Source organism: Erpetoichthys calabaricus, chromosome 12, assembly GCF_900747795.2.
Source record: "Erpetoichthys calabaricus chromosome 12, fErpCal1.3, whole genome shotgun sequence".
Lineage (NCBI taxonomy): Eukaryota > Metazoa > Chordata > Cladistia > Polypteriformes > Polypteridae > Erpetoichthys > Erpetoichthys calabaricus.
The window spans coordinates 14,428,927-14,449,941 of NC_041405.2; the positions used below are offsets into that span (position 1 = coordinate 14,428,927).

Here is a 21,015-nt window from a genome sequence, read left to right on the forward strand (position 1 = left end):
CAAATTATTTTCCGTAGATGTCTGCCCAGTCCGCAGCATCAGTTCTCCTTCCTATTTTTAAAAATAGTTTGAGGATCTTCTAATCCAGACAATACGGTAGACTTACAACATATGAGATAAAAGAGACAGACAGAGAGAGAGAGAGAGAGCGAGGGAGATTAAAAGGAGAAGTCAGGTGGTTTGTTGCTCAGTTTCTTGAATTGTGTCCTGAGAACGTTGTGCTGCAATCCTACACCCCAGTGAGGTAAGTCACTTCTCACTTGCACTGCAGACTTGACCTAAAGATGAGGAAACAAGGCAAGGACTTAATTATTATTGTGGGTGTCGTGTGGTGGCCTTTTACTTGAGGAAGCATTCTTCTGCTGCCGTCATAAGAAGAAGTGAGTCGTGGGAATGGGAAGAACTGGATTGCTCTTGTATTTTCTGTCTTGTCTGTCTTCTGTATTATGAATTGTCTTCATTGCTCTTAGTGTGGCAGATCGACTGCTAAGCAACGGGCTGTTGATTTGATGAGGGTGGAATTCAGTGACTTCTGAGCTGATCATATGGTGATAGCTCCTGGTGGTCACTCTGAGGGACAGTGGTGAGGGTTGGGAGTTATGGTGCATAGGAAGTATGAGATTCGGTGGTGTTTATTTTTAATGATTTCATAAAAAAGGCCAATGGAGTGTATCGTCCACCTCACTAGTCTTCAGTATTCAATGTTTCCCTTGGGCCCTGATGTGGAATTAAGAACGGTTTAACTAGACAATGACTCATTTGGGTGTTTCTTTCAGAGGGGTCGTGTTCAGGTTCACGTTTATTGTCATGTGTACACAGGAGAATGAGATTCTTCAAAGGATGGATCTACACTTGTTCCACTACCCTGAGCTGGGGGGTCCCATATATTTTGTCGACTTTTCTTAAGTTGAACAATGGGGATTAATGCAAGAATCAAAAAGGCACGCCGGGTCAAAGTGACAGCACTGCTCTTCTACTTTGCTCTTCCAGCATCTCAGGCTGTAAATCAGGGTCCATCAGTTTAGTAAATGATTAAGCAAGTCATTAGAAACAGGGTGTGGTGCTGCGCGGGAGTGAGGGTGAAAGCAGTTACCAGGAGCCGTGGGTCAGGGGGTGCCGATTCTAGACTCTGCGTGTCTGCAAGTGCACAAGGTTTGACAGAAAGTGAAGTCAGTCAGCAAGTTATCTTGGACATGGACCGGTCAGTGATGCCCGAACCTCAGAGCCACACTGGGAATTCTACTGTAGAACACCCATTTGGGCTAAGAAGACAAACCGATAGGACTAATGGGTTTGGCCTTGAAAAATCATTTTGCTATCTTCTTAGAGGGCTGCTTGACCTCCCTGAATATATACGTGACTGTATTTATTTATTTATTTATTTACTAGGGGGTTCGCCCTCTGCTCACTTTACTCTCCAACCCCCCTGGCCTGTGCTATGTGCCAATCACTTCGTGTCTCTGCTGCTCGTGTTGTGAAGAGGGGGGCTGAATGCACCCCAAGGAAATGGGCCCGCTGCTCCAAAACCCCCTCTTAAGCAGTGATACAATGGGAAAGAAATAGTTTTTTTTTTACCTCCTCTTTGCTTGATCAGCTGCTGCCTTGTCATGTGATCCGCATCTCGTACCGCACTTCAAACATTTAAAAGCCTGTACAGCAGTGAACCCGGGTCTCCTAACTGCGAGGCAGCAGTGCTACCATGCGCCTCCATGCCTCCCGTCATATAAAATCTAATTTTCTAATTTAAATGTCCTGGTACAAATGTCTGAATTTCCTAGATAAACATGTAGGTAGGTTCAAGTATATTTTCCTCTTACACCATCCCATCAAGGAGGATACTTCTTCTTCCCGTTTCTGTCGACGAGCTCTAAGAAATAACTCAGAAAAGACCATAAAGGTTTGGGGCACCAAAAGGCAAACCCCATACAATTGTTTAAAAAATTTTAAAAAGCTCAAGTGAATACAATAGTTAGAATGTCTTCAAAGGCACAAGTCCAAATGTGAACTGCTTTAAGATGGCGGGTTTTCTAGTTTTTGAAGATTTCTGAATGGAAGTGGTGGGTTCAAGTGGACGGACCCCAGAAGTGATGTCAGAGGTTGTATAGCCATCAATTTTCCGGTCTGCAGAGGGAGGAAGAAAAAAATCATAAGCACACAGCGCCACACCGTGGAATGGCAGGATATTACCATTTAAGGTGTCAACTATACTCATGTGCGTAACAGAACATGTGCCCAGATTAGACGAATGGCTGCGTCATCTGCGTTTTCGGCCGATTTAGGGTGACTAGTTATACTTTTGTAAACAATGTAATATGAGCGCTATATAGCGCCCGACCCGGCACAGACTCAGGCAGAGGCACGTACTTAATTAAAACAGTTTTTATTCTTCTTCAGCCGTGGGGCATGCCTTCCCCGTGTCCCACAGGCCCAACACAGTCCCAAAAGCACTTCAATATAGCACAACAAACCACACTTCTTCTCTCCACCTCAGCACCACCACTCCTCCTCAGGCTTAGTCCTCCTCCTCCCGACTCTGGCTCTCTCGAGTGGTGGTGGCTGGCCTTTTTATACCTCACCCGGACCTAGTCCAGGTGCTTGGTCACCTGGGCCTAATTGCATTTCCGGGTGGGGCTGAGGAATTGACCAGCCGGGCTGGAAAGTCCATGCAGCTCCCCCTCGCGGCCATCCAAGCCCCCAACCAGGCTGTGGAGGACTCCATGTCCCATGGAGCCATGCGCCAGGCTGGGGAATCATCATCCGCCAGGGAGGCTGACACCAAGCGTCCCGGGGGAGGTATTGAGCTGCCCGTGGTGGCTCCCCCGGAACAGATGCAGCAGAGGCGTCCCTGCCGGGCATGGAACCCGGCTGTCCTTTACAACAATATGAAAATGCTAATGTCGGTGGAAATTGTTTTCATTGAAAACAAAATTTTTAAATTAAAACATAGTAGGGTGGATGTAGCCTAACAGTTAATTCTATCTGTTATGGCCACAGTGAGAGGGATCATGAACCAGAGAACTGGAACAACCAGAAGACAGAACAGTTTTATAGAACAGACAGGATTTCAGCCAAGAAAGAAAACAAGGTGAGAAATACCAGGAAGACATAATTGCCAATAGTAGATAGATAGATAGATAGATTTGAATTTTAGTGTAATAGGCAGGATAGATAGATAGTGTGAAAGGGTGCGTCCTGGACACAGACAGGCAGACACGTTTACAGCCATCACCACACGTTTATTTTACACAATTCTACTATATTTACAAAGTCCTTATGTGCACCTCACCAAACCCTCCCGCAGTCTCCCAAAGTCTTGGCTCCTTCAGCCTTCTCTCTCTTCCAACACAACACACTCGGGCCTCTCCTCGCCCCCTCTGCACCGGCCTTGTCCTCCGCCTACCCGACTCCAGCCTTGATTGCAGGGCGGCGCTCCTTAAATAGGCGGCTGATTGAGGGCCGCACCCGGCCACCTGCCACATGACTCCCACGCTAGCTGAGACCTCCTGGGACCAGCGAACCATTCCGGGAGGACGGGAACTCCTCGGCGGCAAACCGACACACTGTAGCCTAGGGCCCGATCCTGTCAACACAAAAGAAAAACAAGGGCGGAGGCGTTGCCCTGACGCAGCCCCTTGGCTCGTCCTCCGCTGGGCCAACGCTCTCGGCCCCGATCGGCGCCCCGATGCTCCCTTTTTCGGCTTCCCAGCCCGAGCAGTCCGTGCTCCCCGCCACAGAATCACCAGTGGGATCACACTCTGTTTCCACCTCTCCAGCTGCGGGATTTTCCTCTGCCTCCGCAGAGGACAGCCCTTTGCGGGACACGCGCACCCAGCAGCATGTCCTTGCTTATCGGAGGAACTGGCTTCCCCAAGACGCTTCCTCCGTTTACTTTGGGACGCCGCGACGGTTCGGATCTGCCTATTGTAAGAGGGCAGACCCAGCCCCGCTGGCGTCCGGAGCTTCACGGGGTGGGTCTCCCTTACCTTCCCCGCTGTGCCTCTCTGTCCAGGAGCTCCTGCAGTGCGCCGATCCTCTCTTGCCTGCGGCTCTCGATCCGACGCCACTGCCATCCCTCCTGAGTCCAGCGTCTCCGCCCGGAGGGCACATCGCTCGGCCGGTGGCGACAGCACAAGGCGCAGCTGTTTTTGCAGCTCCTGTAAAATCGCCGCCAAGGAGAGAGAAGCAGCCGGCGGTGGGCTTACCTTAGGAGTAGTTCCACTTACCGACTGCTCTCTATGGGCCCTTCCCTGCGGCCCACTCAGGTTTCTTTGGAGCACGGGATGGACATTCCCTGCTCTCGCCTCCGACCAATCACTGGCTAGAGAACAGGACACGCTGTCCAACCCCGTGCCTGTTAGGAGGAGGGTCTTCTGGTCGGCCATCTCGCTCCCCTCTCTCACTGGAGAGCGATTCTCCGGGCAGCTCCGCTGCGGCTTCCCCAGCTGTAGCCTCTCCTTCTCAGCAGCCTGCTTCTTGGCCACCGTGTCGGTGAGCTGCCCCTGAAACACAAAGTCCCACCACGGACCTCCACTGGTCCGCGATACCGCGTTTCCCTGCGGGGTTGGGTGCACGCCGCCCCTGTGGCACGTGGGTGAGCTTGCCTGCTGTGCCGGGCCTTTCACATACTTTTCCATGAATGCAGGTCCCCACCTTGACCCAGGTGGAGCATCCTGTCGGCTACGCCACTGTGAAAGGGTGCGTCCCGGACACAGACAGGCAGACACGTTTACAGCCATCACCACACGTTTATTTTACACAATTCTACTATATTTACAAAGTCCTTATGTGCACCTCACCAAACCCTCCCGCAGTCTCCCAAAGTCTTGGCTCCTTCAGCCTTCTCTCTCTTCCAACACAACACACTCGGGCCTCTCCTCGCCCCCTCTGCACCGGCCTTGTCCTCCGCCTACCCGACTCCAGCCTTGATTGCAGGGCGGCGGCTCCTTAAATAGGCGGCTGATTGAGGGCCGCACCCGGCCACCTGCCACAATAGATAGATAGATAGATAGATAGATAGATCTTTATTAATCCCAAGGGGAAATTCACAAAATGTGAATGTGAAAAAACACCTTTATCCGAAATGACTTACAACATTTGAGGCACAATTGGTTATATTTCTTTTTTTTCCAATTGGAGCACAGACAGGGTTTTCGGGGTTTGAAGTCCAAAACCTTAACCACGGTGCCACTTGCATATAGTTGAATGCAGCAGCAAAACTTAGTGTTACACTTAAAAAAAAAAAAATCATGAAATAGTGTTTCATTTCCCACTAAATTTGTGCCATTCAGAGAGGGAATTCTACCTTCTTCTTTCGGCTGCTCTTGTTAGGGGTCGCCACAGCAAATCATCTTCTTCCATTTCTTTCTGTCCTTGTCATCTTGTTTTGTTACACTCATCACCTGCATGTCCTCTCTCACCACATCCATAAACCTCCTCTTAGGTCTTCCACTGTTCCCCTTGCCAGACAGCTCTATCCTTAGTATCCTTCTCCCACTACACGCAGCATCTCTCCTCTGCACATGTCCAAACCAACACAATCTCGCCTCTCTGACTTTGCCTCCCAACTGTCCAACTTGCGCTGACCCTCTAATGTCCTCATTTCTAATCCTATCCATCCTCATCACACCCAACGCAAATCTTAGCATCTTTAACTCTACCACCTCCAGCTCTGTCTCCTGCTTTCTGGTCAGTGCCACCGTCTCCAACCCATATAACATAGCTGGTCTTACTACCATCTTGTAGACCTTCCCTTTCACTCTTGCTGACACCCATCTGTCACAAATCACTCCTGGCATTCTTCTCCACCCATTCCACCCTGCCTGCACTCTCTTCTTCACTTCTCTTCCGTAATCCCCACTACTCTGTACTGTTGATCCCAAGTATTTAAATTCATCCAACTTTGCCAACTCTACTACCTGCATCCTCACCATTCCACTGACCTCCCTCTCATTCACACACATGTATTCTGTCTTGTAGAGGCAATTCTGTCTGTAATGTAAAAATGTATGAGTTTATGGTAACCCTTTTACTACACCAAAAATCAGTTACATTAATGCTTTCTGTACTTTTATTATGTTTGTGGCCGGGTGCGGGAATGGCAGCTCAGGATGTAGTGAAGGAATTTTGGGTCACTAATCAGGTTGTCTCTTTAATTGTCCGGAGACAGCAAAATAAACAGAAATGAACAAAAATGATGCTCGTTGGCATGTGTCCCTTTGATGGAAATCTCACACGAAAGGCAAAAGTTGCAGTCGCTGCTAGTGGGGCTCCATCAGGCAGGTTGCTCTGGCCAGTAGTGGTGCCTTCCTTCTGAGATACCTGAACCAGAATGCTTAATGCCTTCACTAGGCAACTTCTAGGCACTGTGGGAAAAGAAGGAGATGACAATGGTAGCGGCAGAGCCCTGTCTCGTCTCAGCAGGTGATGAAATACCTTAACTGGGCCGACGTGGAGGTCCTCCAACACGCATGTGTCACAATATCTTATTAATGAAGTTTAGTTATGACAATATGACAAATGTGAGATATAACTCTTCTGGACAAATTGATTTCACTATTGTGAAAATGACAGTTAGGAACCACCTGGATATACATCACTTAGTGGCCTCACCCTGATCATCATCATCATCGTCATCTGTGATGGCTTTATTCCTGTCTGGGGTTCCTGTCTTGTAACAGTAGCTGCTAAAACACACTCTGGACCCCACAACTCCAGATTGAACTGAGAATGTTATGTTATGTAATAATAATTTTAAAACACTTGCCACTAACCTACAAGAAGGAAGGCCCGAAAAGGATTTATTCAATTTAATTAGAGAATGTCATATTGTATTTTTGATGTTTCCGATTGAAGCATGTATACACTGTAAGATGATAGACAAACAGGATTATTGTATTATTATATTGTCAACAGCAATTATCTCTCTCTCTCTCCAAAATGCCAGAGCAATGGCTGGTGTGGAGTCCAAAATGGGACTGACTCATAAGATGAGGTGGATGGATTTTACAGGTGTTGGTCAGGAAGAGGCGGGTCCATGAGGGATGGGGCGGAAGTGAGGTCATCAGGGAGGCGTGGTCAGGAAGGGAGTGAGGGAGCTGAAATTGTTTTAGCTGGGCTTCCGTTCTGGTGATCTGTAGGAGAGGGAGAAAAGACATTAGTGCACTTCGTCAACCCCTGACTCCGCGTCTTACCCCTTTAGTTAAACCAAGTGCACGCGTGTGACGACACATACATACAGAATGTGTTTTTTTTTTAGTCTGGATTGCTACTGTTCTAAGTCAGCTGCATTCTGAAATGGATCACTCATCAGGCAACTAATCCTTTTATTTGTAAAAATATGATAATTTTGGAGAGTAGGGGGTTGAGCCCCCTGCTCGCTTTGCTCGCCAACCCTCGGGCAGGCAGTACGTGCTAGCCACTTCACAGATCTGCCGCTTGTGTATGGGGATGCGGATGTACAATTTAAACAGATTGTTATTTTCATGGGAATTGTTACATATGCATAATAGAACTAACTATTTTACATTACAGCAAGTAATTAACGACAGTAAAAAAATAGTAAAACATAATAAATTGAAAGAAAATTAAGTTTCATGTTGCGTTAAGAGGTATTCATTGCGTTTTATGTTTTCATTCTGATTTGCTTTGAAATTAACATGCAAATACTTTTTAAACTTACACTTTTACTGTAAAGTAAAAGCAATATTTAGAATGAACTTTTCATCAATATTGCATTGAATTTTGATTCCTTGTTTGGATTTACATCGTGACAATGCAACGTATAACTGAGTGGATATTGTTGCTTTCTCTCTATTAAATAAACCAACTTTTTCGAATTTTTGTCCCTGTGATTTGTTATTGTCATAGCAAAAGCTATTTAACGGGAAACTGTAAACATACGAATGGCATATCAAGATCCCCTTTGGTGGCGATGTACTACATTACCTTTCTTGTCACCTGTTAAAATTTTACGTGTCAGAATTGTTCGACCAATTCTGAATACAACTAATCTTGTCCTATTGCATAGCCCATCGCTCAGACATAAATTACGCAATAAAGTTACAATACATCCTTCTTTCTACAGTAATTTGTGTGTTGGAAAACCAGACGATGTTAACGGTTGTAGATATTCTACGGGATATTGTAAGCTGATGTTTTCATCTTCCGCACCATCACCACCAACTGTTTCATCAGAGTCTATCGATACGCATTTAATCAATTTGCCGTTTAACTGATCGACAATTTTCACGTTAATCCATTTGACTTCATCGTTTCTCGGTGCTAGGATTGCATGTGTACTCATTTCTTCTGTTGATAACCCTTCGGAATGAAATTCTTCGATAAGATCCATCTTACTAACCGAAGGTTGTAAACCGGATATGGACGCAGGGCGCTGGGCACATCGAGGCGCACGCGCACTGCTGCACTGCACAGAAAACACAGAAACGAGAAGGTTGTAAACTGGATGTCATGCGCGCGCACCTACAAAGCGCTTATGAAAGGAGTCATGTCACGCGCACTGCCGCACTGCAACGAGCCCGCCACCTGTACACTACACTTGCTCTAATCCACTGTGCCAGTAATGTAGATCACATAACGGTCATTCAGTTTGGCACCCGCCCCAGAGTCCAGAGTCATACGCAGCGGCGTCCCAAAAAGCTGTGGCGCCTGCCGCGCACGCCTACAACGCGCTTGCGAAAGGAGTCACGGCTCAGAAACGAGACTACGACCTGTGAATTACACCTGAGGTAAAGCGTGCATGCCAGGTTGTACGGCCGCCCGGACGCGACCGCCCACACCACCGCATATACCCTCCATGATATGTCTTCACGCGGCGGCTTCCCACCGAGGCGCATATTGCGCTGTGGCGCTCGCCCCACAGTCAGACACAGCGGCTTTCCAGAGTCAGTAGGTGGCCCAACTGAACTTGCGCAGCGGCGAGCGGCTTCCCAGACTCAGTGGCTGGCACACGAACACCACAACCTGTAAACTGAACTTGCTGTGCTCCACTCTGCCAGCAGTCGGTGTCAGCAAAGGCAACGGAATCACGTCTCCACAAAACAAGACCGCTTTACTACAAATATGCTTATGTAATTAAATGACATTGCCCCAGACGCACCCACCCTCCATGATATGTCATCCATCCAGATATCGGACGGAACACAAACTGATTGCCATTCTTGGATTTCCGATTCGCTGGCGAATCGCGGGCTTACTGGTTTGGACATAATAAATCTTGGAACTTAAAGTGAGGAAAACGTAAAAATTTATAAGAGGAACTGTGTCTGACTAAAGCATTCATACGAATGAGAGGTGAGATGACCGCGGGTGTGGGCTGTTAACCGTAAATGTTTGAGAGGAGTGCGGAACTTTAAAAAATCTTTTGGCAATAGTCTCACCTCAGGATTTTCATTTTATAATAGAGAGACAACTAAAAAAAACTCAGCTAACACCTTGTTCCCTACATTTTGGTGTAACAGCATAGACAGATCTTTCGTACGATTGTTATTGATAAGTAAGCTCACTTCTTGTCAGAGGGTGATGTCCTTTTATTATTTCTCTTACTCAACAGACGTTGCTCAACATGTGGGCCTGGGCACTTCTTCCAGTGTCATTGTTCCTGCTCGGCACCATTGGATTTTGGGCTGTGTGAGTAGTGAGGTGTTTTATTTTTTTTCTTAAGGTACCCCCTGAATCACCTTAATTTGCTGCACCGTCCATTCTGGTTTACAACTTGACTCATTCTGTCGCATGTGCTCTCATTTTTCTTTTCAGCTATGGGATAGCTGTGTCAAATAATTCCGTTAATCTCACTGTTGAGTTTCCTTATATCAGGTAAGTTAAAACTGAAAGTACACCTTCATGATGATGGAAGACGATCCAGACTGTCTAAGGAGGATCGGTCTATTAATTCTAAAATGTGTCATATCATCTCCGCAGTACCTGTGGCTCCTACACACCGCAGAGCTGCTACTTTGCTCAGATTCTCAATGTTGGGGCATTTCTGGGTGAGTCTCCATCTTTCATTCTGATTTAAAATTCTCTTAAACTGGTGTTTCTCAAGCTCTGGCTTGCCACCGGTGCATTGTGGGTTGCCGCCATTGGTTTGCGTGTAGGTTGCCCATTGCGTGTTTGTTTCACCCTAACCCTAACCCTAACCCTAACCCCCCCTCCATCCCACTCTTCTAATCATGTTCATATCACCGAGTGGGGGCTCCCACTTTTACAGTTGCGCTCATATTATAAAGGGTGAAAGCCCCCACTGTTATTCATATTGCCCTTGAATCACCAAGGAGGGGTACCCCAATTCCACTCTTACAATTGCATCCGCTTTGCATTAGTTGTAAGTGGGCCGTCAATGAAGCTTAAAAAGCAAAAGTGGATCGCAGGACCATAAAGTCTGAGGAACAATGTCTGAAACTATTAAGCACCTTACTCTATCATAAATCAAATTCAGACTCAGCAAAAAAACAAAAAAACAAAAACATCTGAAACATGAAAAAGAGCCACAGTTTCAGTTTTAGGAGAGTTAATCGACAAATTTGGTATCTTTCAAGTTAAAGTTAGTTCTTCACAAACATGAAATTTGTGCTCTAAAGGTAAGCGTTTCCCATAAATTTTAAAAAACACATAGCCTGTTCAGGCATTTTGTTATGGAAGCTATGGGGGCACAGGGTGCCACCGGAAAACAAAAGCCTGAACACTAACCAAATGTATCTACGTTGAAGTAATGAAAGTTTTAATATAAGAAAACATGTCTTCCATGTTTCTGATGCACGATCTGCAAAATAATCCTTTAATGGCATACTCCTGGTACTATTTTTATCAAGGTAAGGATATGTTTTCTATTTTCTTGTGTGACAGAAGTTGCCTTTATGGCAGGAATTCTCACATAAATATGGAACTGACGCAACATGAGACCAAGCACAGGACTGGAACAGTTTAGTGTCATTGTGTCTTTCGAGTGGAGGCCATGCCCCTCGAGTTGAAAGGTTATTGCGGAGAAAGACACACACTGAGGAAGAGTGCACATTGCAAAATGGCTGTTTTTGTTAAATTACATGTATAAGCTATTTTACAATGTACATTGTGAAATAAATAGCCTCGACAAGCAGAAGAAGGTTTGGGGCAGCCACTCGTACACTTGAGCCCTAGCTACAAAAGGCAAAATTTGTTGCACTGATGTGTACAGATTTGAGTCCACCATTGAACTGAGGAAACATAGGAAGTGGTCAGGGTTTTAAGGCAGGGAACTGGAAGTGATGTCAGGGTGATAGGAACAGAAAGTGATGACATCATGGCCGGACCCGAAAGTGACACCTTTGTAGCCGGAATCAGGCAGAATTTCCCGTGTTTGGTCTGGAGGGATAACAGAGAAAGGGTTAGCGCACCCTGCCACCCCCTGGCCTGGCATGGAATTACTCTTCTTTTAGCTGTCTGCCATGAGCACGTGTGCGACAGCGTGTAATCTCAAGATGTGGATCAATGCTTAATAACTTTGTTGACTTGAGAAGTAGACAAATCGTATTATGTGATATCATCTACTGTTGAATTCTGCTCTGTACTTGTGATATTTTTATTTTTCTATTATATTGTATTGAGGATTACTTGCGTTCTTGTTCTGTGTATTGTATTGACCCCCTTTTTTTTGACACCCAACCCATGCCCAACCTACCTGGAAAAGGGGTCTCTCTTTAAACTGCCTTTCCTGAGGTTGCTTCCATTTTTTTCCCTACTAGGGTTTTTTTGGGGAGTTTTTCCTTGTCTTCTTAGAAAGTCAAGGCTGGGGGGCTGTCAAGAGGCAGGGGCTGATAAAGCCCATTGCGGCACTTCATGTGTGATTTTGGGCTATATAAAAATAAACTGAATTGTATTGTTTTGTACATATCCAATAAGTGTTTACATCATTGTTTTCCGGAGGTGCTCTGTGCCCCATAGCTTCCATTATTAATGTGATAAAATAATAAAATGATTATTTTCAGATTCCCATTTTGGAGACACGGAAGGCATGTTTTCTTATATTGAAGCTCTTGCCTCTTCAAAGTGGACATATTCAATAAGTTTTTAGGCTTTCATTTTTCGGTGATTTCCCCATGCCCCATGGCTTCCATTATGAAATGCCAGTACAAGTTATATTGTTTTCAAAATTTATAGGAAACGCTTAAACTTTAAAAGCAACTTTGTGTGACAAATGCATGCACATCATGTTTCTGAAAAGATAACTTTGACTTGAAAAATTCTGAACTGATCCTTTAAAATGTATTTTTGAAATTGAGAGAGTGAGCACCAGGACTAGCATGAGTGCAATCATCAGTGACAGACCCAGTGGTGATCCTTTCATTTGTTTGGATGGAGAGAGTTCTTTTAAACCCAAGGATCATGAAAAGGTAAAGCGTCCAAGAGGAGATAGGTTGGGATTACTGCTCCTCATCCTGGTCCGTAATGTCTGGGCTATAGGATAAGCAGATGGACATCTGGCTAACTGCTCAACCTCTAAACCTTTCCTTCACAATTCATTTGGTTCTCATCTTGGCAGAGGAACGGTCACAAGCATAATACAGAGTGGCCCATGAAAAAGTGGCCCGCCTCCACCAAGATGACTGCATTACGTGGTGAAGAGAAAATATGATCAAATTTGGTACTTACATTAACAGAAGATGCTGAAAGTGATCTCCTTGTGCGTCAATACATCTCTGTGCCCATTTCAGCATGTTCATGTACACTCTCGGCGGCAGTCGAGATGGGAGTCGTGGACCACCCTGGTAATACAAAAGCACTTAAACAATCAGATGCACTTTTAAATATCAGTTTTTTACAGCATGGTTCATAGATAACTAAAGTAGTTAGGACTTTCTGAATTTTTTCACTCAATGTGAATTTTTTCACTTGATGTGAATTTTTTCACTCGATGTTCTTTCTGTATTTTTCTACAGTGATTTGGATCTGCCTCGTCCGATACCAACAGATCAAGGATTACGAGCGGCATTCCCGTTTGAACACGGCCAGCCTGGTCCTGGGGTTTATCAGTGCTATTGGGATAAGCGTTGTGGGGAACTTTCAGGTAAAATGAAGTCAATTGGACCTTCAATTGAGTGGAATAAAGGGAGGTTGAAGAAGTTAGAGTGACCTGGGAACCTTGTGGTTTCCAAATCTGACTTCCAGGATATTTTCGATAATGGATATGTACAGTAGAAGTTCTTTAGTAACTAGCAGGGCATCCTGAAATCCCTAGATTTGACATTTGAAATGATAAAGATGATGCTATGCCTTCCTCACCAGGGTTAGGCCCTTCGAGATGTGAACATCGAGGTATCTGCAACTGTCCACCCTCTCCATTGGAGTGATGTTAATACTGAGGGGGTGGTGGCACCTCTGCTTTTTTCTCCTAATGTTCACAGTCAGCTCCTTTGCCTTGGTGACATTCAGTAGGAGACTTCTGGCCTGACACCAGTGTGACATACTCTCCACTTCATCCAGGTATGCCTGCTCATTGTTAAAGATCAGGCCTACCACAGCTGTGCCATCTGCAAACTTGACAATGATATTATGAGCAGACATATAGTCATATGTACAGAGGGAGTACAGCAGAGGGCTCAGAACACAACTCTGTGGAGGCCTCATTAGTACAGACAGACTACAGCAGAGTACTCAGAACACAACTCTGTGGAGGCCTCATATGTACAGACAGACTACAGCAGAGGGCTCAGAACACAACTCTGTGGAGGCCTCATAAGTACAGACAGACTACAGCAGAGGGCTCAGAACACAGCTCTGCGGAGGCCTCATAAGTACAGACAGACTACAGCAGAGGGCTCAGAACACAACTCTGTGGAGGCCTCATATGTACAGACAGACTACAGCAGAGGGCTCAGAACACAACTCTGTGGAGGCCTCATAAGTACAGACAGACTACAGCAGAGGGCTCAGAACACAACTCTGTGGAGGCCTCATATGTACAGACAGACTATAGCAGAGGGCTCAGAACACAACTCTGTGGAGGCCTCATAAGTACAGACAGACTACAGCAGAGGGCTCAGAACACAGCTCTGCGGAGGCCTCATAAGTAAAGACAGACTACAGCAGAGGGCTCAGAACACAACTCTGTGGAGGCCTCATATGTACAGACAGACTACAGCAGAGGGCTTACAACACAACTCTGTGGAGGCCTCATATGTACAGACAGACTACAGCAGAGGGCTCACAACACAGCTATGGCCATCTTGACAGATGATGTTAGAGTCATGAACAGCCACACAGTTACTTGTGTAGAAGGAGGTCAACAGAGGGCTCAGGACACAGCTCTGTGGAGCCCATGTGTTGAGAGTGAACCACCTGGGGTCTGCCTGTTAGGAAGTTAAAAACCCATCTGTACAATGAAGTGCTCAGACGCAGCTCCTTGAGCTAGTGATAAACTTATAGGTGTTTCTTGTGTTAAATGTAGAACTGTAGTCTATAAATAGCATTTGCACATAATTGTTGTCCAGGCAGACCAAAACTGTGTGAAGGATCATGGTGTTGGTATCCTCTGTGGATCTGCTGGAGCATAATAAGCAACCACCAGGGGGCATCCATGAGCCCCAAGCTGTAGACACAATAGTGCCCAGTACCATTCTGGGTTCAAATAAAAGATATTTATTTGTCCATCACAACTTTCCAATAATCACCCATCCAAAGATCAGTAGCAAATACAATATCTTCTCAAATTCTTTCTCTAAGAGTGTTGCCCACTGCCTCCTGACTCTGACTCCCTGATGTGAGGTGACAGGCTCTTTTTCAAGCAAGACCCGGGAATGCTTCCAGTGTCACTAAATTGCATGTCAGGAGCACTTCCAGGTCACTTGGAAACCAGCATTGTCCTCCCCTAGCAGCGCCCTCTGGCGGCTCCCAAGGATCCAGACAGGGCTGTACTTCCACAATCCAATTCCCAGTCTTTTGGGAATTTATTAAAATCAAATAACGTTCCATACAAGCAAGCCCAATTTTACAAAACTAGGTTTGAATAAAATAAACCCCCCACCCATGAGAAAGAGAGTTAGGCCAACAGAGTAAAACTTTAATAGAAGGAAAAGTAAATAACTAAATAGAATAAAAACGGGAAGAGAATCCGCTTCCTCGATTTAATTTCTTATTCTAAACAGGGCTGTACTTCCACACTCCAATTCCCTTGCAGTCTTTCAGGGACGCCCACGTAACACCTGGTTGCGGCTGATAGAGGGTCATTTCCAGAGGGTCTGCCTGGGGGGTTGCCAACCAGGATCCCGAGCTGTTTCGTCGTGTGCTGTACCAGTGCATGCTTCCCAACCTGACCTAACCTGACCTTTCGAGAGCCTTGCTTGGGATCAGCCTCGAAGGAACACTGCCACCATTTGTGTGAGGGTATGAACTGCTCCCAGAATCCACGTTCACCCAGACCATTTGTTAAAGTTCAAACCGAGCTTGCTGGAAGATTAAACAGGTTGTGTTTCTACTCCTTCAGTCCTTCCATTAAGGCAGCGTTTCTCAACCTTTAAGTATTTGCGACCCGAGTTTTCATAACAGTTTTAGTCACGCCCCCCTAACGTTTTTTTTGAAAGGAGCCCATTAATACCAATTTGTTCTTTTTTAATTAATGATATATCATAGATGCATATTTTATTACACCTACTTAACTTTCATCGACATTTATCTAACTCTATATTTATTTTTCTGGTATCAGAATGTAGTTTAAGTTAATTTGTTTTGGTTTCAATAGATGTATTTTTCATATTTTTGATTCTTGTTTTCGTTTTTTCAAATCTTCGCGCCCCCCTTTTTGTTACTTCGTCCCCCCCCTACAGGGGCCCGCCCCACAGTTTGAGAAGCACTGCATTAAGGCGTCCTGGACGGGCAAGACATCTGTGTCCATTCTGGTCGTGATACTCGTCTGTCCTCCATAGCACATACAACCGTAATGGATCTAGTTCTTTGGGTAGTGACGTGCATATGTCATTTTTCACTAGCCTCTCAAAACACTTTATTACTATAGGTGTTAGAGCGATGGGATGATACTCGTTCAGATAAGACAGACTTGCTTTCTTAATGGATCTTTTAAAGCATGTTGGTGTGATACACTGTGTTAATGAGAGAGTAACGCTGGTGCAAACTGATTGGCACAGATCCTTGAAGCACCTCCTGGGATGGCATCTGGATCTACTGTCTTCCTGCTGTTCCCTTTCCTGAAAGCTTCTCCTTATGTCAAGTCCCAACAAAGTAGGCGCTGCAGAGGTGTTGCACCGCTGGCTGGCTGGCGTTAGCAGCATTCACACTGAATCGCACATAAGAGTTATTAAGCTCGTCTGATGGAAGGGTGTCGCAGTCACTTTATACTGCTTTATTGTCTGACGCTCTTGCCACATGCATCTTGGATTAGTTTGTTCGAATTGCTATTTCACTTTCTCCCAATTTTGTTGCTTAGCAGGGTGTATGAGGTCCAAATTCCCAGATGCAAGCCCTGGGTTGTACGCAGTTAATGCATCAGGAATGGTTTTATCCATCCATGGTTTCAGGTCTGGTTAAGCCCTAGTGACATTCAGTACAATATCACCTACACGATATTGTGGAAGATCGGGGGTCGAACAGCCCCCTAACCTGGACACAGACAGGCTCAGTGACACACATGTCCCAAAAGCACAACACACTTTTCTTTTCTTTTTCTTTAGCACAAGACCCCAATTACTCAGGTCAATTTCCTTTCTCTCGTTTCTTTCTTCTCTATTTCTCTTCTTCCTCCACTCCTCCTTACAGCTTTGTCCTCCACCACCTGACTCGAGCTCCCCGATTAGTGGTGAGGCAGCTCCTTTTATAGCGCACCTGGAAGTGCTCCAGGTGTTTCTGGACCTTTTTCCGGCTGCACTTTTGGGTGTGGTTTTAGAGGTTCCTCAAAGGATCCAGATGCACCAGCAGCACCCCCAGGTGGCACGCACGGAAACCCAACAGGGCTGTTCCAAACTATGAAGTCCCAGCAGACCCTCCCGAGAATCCGTGGTGCTGTAGCAACCCAGGGAGACCGCCCTCTAGCATCCAGCGGGAGATAATGTCCCAAACATGGTCTCTCCCTCGGTCCTTCAACCCAGCTGGCGTCCCGGCTGGGTAATAGTCCTGGCTATCTGCCACAATATCCAATGGAGCACATCACAGCTTCGGTCACCACCAGAGCTGCGTCTGAACATTCCAGAGTCAGTGCTACCCAGTGCATCTTGCAGAATGGCCTCTGATTGGTCCGTACAGCACACCACCTCATGTGTGATTGGAGCTTCCTGCTTGATCTTCTGTTTGCATCTGGGCGTAAGAAAAATAGTACAAGTGTTAAAGCAATGTCTGAACTTTGTTGGAGAAGAAAGGAAAGACTCCACTTCTCTAGTCCCATCAGTTGACACGTTCAAGTGTTATGTATACTTCTGAATGGGAAAAAGCGTACACTTTAGAGATTTCACACTTAGTCTGTTTTTTAACAAGATCTAAACTCAAAAGTAAACTATAGGGCAGCATTTTGAGGGGAGGTCTTGAATCTTTGAACCGAGTCAACAAAATGGAGTCGTGCTTCTTACGTCATATAATCCGATGCTCTTATTTACAGCAAACTGTCCTGTTGGGGGTCCACATGTTTGGCGCCTTCTTGGCCTTCTTCATTGGACTGGCATACTTCTGGATTCAGGTCTATCTCACTTTCAAAGTGAAGCTGAACCACGGTGGAAAGTGGATTGGGACCACGAGAACCTTCCTTTGCATCATTTGTACCATACTGATCATCAGCAGTATCCTTTCATGGGGGAGAGATTTTGAAAGAGGCAAGTAAATGAGGTCTCACAAAATGACTTACATAATGCTGGTTAATTTATCAATTTTCTTCTTTACCTTTCCATGGTTGTATGGGCTTTCCCTCTCAAATTCCTCCAATTGAAATCTAATGGTAGTGGATTGGGGTATCCGTCAATAAGGGCGCGCACATAAAGGCGACCTTCAAAAGGGCGACCTCAATTGGGCGCGGCGAATAAAATCGCACATAAATAAAAGCGATCTTCAAAAGGGCGACCTCAATTGAGCACCGAATAAAGGCGCGCGCAAATAAAGGAGTGCTTCAAAAGGGTGACGTCAATTGGGCGCAGCGAATAAAGGCAAACGCAACAAAATTATTACAGAAAATTTATTACATAAAGGCAATGACTGAATGTATAAAAAGGTGAAAGCAAGTTACACTTGAAGCTGTAGATTATGTAAAATGCCACATAGATATTCGAGAAGCGGTCTATTAGCATAATCAAGGTGTGACACCCCGTGTAGTGGGAATCAAATCACCAGTCTACACTCTGGATGTCTAGTAAATGGGACCGAGCGTGACCAGGATGATAATGGATGACAGGGAGACATGGACACAAAAAGGGTTGGGTTTTTAAAAATAAAGTGAAGTTTTATTTACAGGTGCACTTAACAAAAATAATGTCCTGCGGAATTTATATATTAAAACACAGTTCAATACCGCAAAAGACACACAAAAACAGTAAATAAATGATGTTCAAAAATAGTGACTATATACAAAAATAAACAGTGCACCAAAACCCATAACCCAAATAAATACCTCCACCAAAAAGTATTCCAGAGATATTTTTACAAAAACAAATATTTACAAAAACAACTCACAAGCCGTCATGTCTGGTAAATCCGAACTGTCCTACTGAGTACCTTTCTCTTAGAGGGTCTAATCAAAAAAGCACCATGCTCTGGGGCAATGCGTTCCTTTTATAATCGGTGCCCTTGTACCGACCAATTAAACTGTCCATTGTCATCCCTCTACAACCGCGCGATGACGAGAACTCGTCGGCGAGAAGTGGCGTCTCTTGCCCTGCAAAAATGCTATATTAAATCGAGCAGCCGGCGCGCACGCGCATAGCTGTGCCGGCTTTTGAGACGCAACTGCGCTTCTGCCTTAAGTTACAGTAAGCACTTTTAACTTTTTACGTCCTTCCCCTGAGCTACTGCCCAGACAACTTCACACATGGGATCCCTTTTCTAAACCGCGGTAAAGTAATATTATGACGCTTCACCCTTTCTTTTACACTTTTAGAGTTATGGGGCCGCAGGAGGCACACGCAAGAGTGGAAAACCGTTAATGCCATCCCGGCCGGTTAATGGCAAGGCTGTCTCTCCATACTGCACGAGACCTACTGCAACACTCTCCAAAAGGCGCTAATAAGGTCAGTGAAGATGTCCATCTGCATTCTATACAAAAGGAAAAGGCAAGTTTCCTTTCTTTATACTTTGATTTTTTCCCCAAACAAATGCCTCTCAACACTGCAGAGGACACTTGACAAATTTTATTTACTTATAGGTAATGCCAATAAGGCACATTACCACACAAGGACAATTAATTTAATTCGCTCCGAAGGTCATCCTTTTGAAGCTCGCCTTTATTTACGCGCGCCTTTATTCGGCGCTCAATTGAGGTCGCCCTTTTGAAGATCGCTTTTATTTATGTGCGCTTTTATTCTCCGCGCCCAATTGAGGTCGCCCTTTTGAAGATCGCTTTTATTTATGTGCGCTTTTATTCTCCGCGCCCAATTGACGTCGCCCTTTTGAAGGTTGCCTTTTTGTGCGCGCCCTTATTGAATAGAACCGTGGATTGGCAGCCCACACAGGGTTTGCTTCTTCCCTGTGATCCTGGACTGGATAATTGATTTGAGAGGTGGATACTTGGGCATTTAAGCTTTCACTTCTGTGGCCTGTTGTTGCATCAGGTCATGTTAAGGCCCCACAGCACATGGACCCTGGTTTAACTCCAGGTTGGGGTGCTATCTGCATGGGGTCTCACCATGATTGTGAGAGTTTTCACAAGTGGCCCTGTGTTCCTCACACAGCCCAACAACATGGACTCCAAATGAATGGACCATTGCCCTATTTGCAGCTGCAGTTTATTACTAGGTTGAGTTGAGTATTAAATAGAAAAGAAGCAGGCTGCCTAGAAAATGGGGTAAAGGGGACAACACAGAACAATCCAGAAGTGATCCTTGACCCATGCTTCCTTTAGTGGCGGTCCTTCACAAAACCGGCTCCCGGAGTGCCGCAGCTGGCTGTGAATGGCTGGCTGCCATGACCTTCTTCATGCTCTTTGCCTCATTTGCGGTGGAATTCAGGCACGTGGAACAACACTCCTACCACGTGATGCACAAAGAAGTCGATACAACGATGTCAGTGACACTATGAAGCTCTACCTCAAGACTCCGGTGACTTTCAAATGGCACTGGCACATGCTCATTGACTTGCACATCTATTAAGGTTTCAGTTGTCCTAAGGTTGTAAACCTCAGGGAAACAAAAAATCGGGAGTGGTCTCCCCTCGACTTTCTCGTATACTCAGATATGGGGATTGAGGAGTAAACTGCAAGACATGGATTATATTTTTATATTATGTGCATTAAAGAACCATCAACAAGAAATGAAATCAAATTAACAATCTATTGAACAATTATTATAAATGTAAAGTTGAATGAATCGAACTCTACAGCTGCATGGATAAAAGGTAAAGTATCACTTCTGGTTAGGGGAAATAGCCCAAAAGTTGACACAAATGCAAAATTTGGTTGACCTAAGTGAAAGCGTCAACTCAAGTCAAGTTATCGTGTTTACACACACACCTCGACAGACAGACACAAAGACAAAATTCTAAAAATGGTATTTTCTGACCCAGGGAGGTCTAAAACAACGAGATTTAAATTGAATTTTTGGACGATTACAATACTTTCCCTACGAGAAAGTGAATCGGATTCAGTGAGTTGTACAACATCGAGATTCATCAAAATCTCGAGGTCGAATTTTTGGACGATTCCTTATACTTCGTATACGACAAAGTAAAAAAAAATTAAAAAATGGACTCAAACATATTTCTCTCCGGAAGGGTAAGGTCACAATTAGTGAAATAAAATTATCTCATTCGTGATTTAGCAGGTCATAAGGTGAAACGATATTACCTCTGTAGCTGTGTTTACCCAAAATTTCCAAAGTTCTG

At 45.2% G+C, this 21,015-nt stretch overlaps 1 protein-coding gene across 1 annotated transcript; it reads left to right on the plus strand.

Moving 5' to 3' along the window:
* The first annotated feature begins 135 nt into the window (after nucleotides 1-135).
* tmem150b (transmembrane protein 150B) lies at nucleotides 136-20,336 on the plus strand. Its single transcript, XM_051934473.1, has 7 exons — nucleotides 136-244; nucleotides 9,572-9,648; nucleotides 9,775-9,834; nucleotides 9,940-10,007; nucleotides 12,933-13,060; nucleotides 17,594-17,771; nucleotides 20,039-20,336. Exons 2-7 carry the CDS (start codon nucleotides 9,584-9,586, stop codon nucleotides 20,212-20,214), a joined length of 675 nt encoding a protein of 224 aa, XP_051790433.1. The 5' UTR covers nucleotides 136-244; nucleotides 9,572-9,583; the 3' UTR covers nucleotides 20,215-20,336.
* Nucleotides 20,337-21,015: the final 679 nt, after the last annotated feature.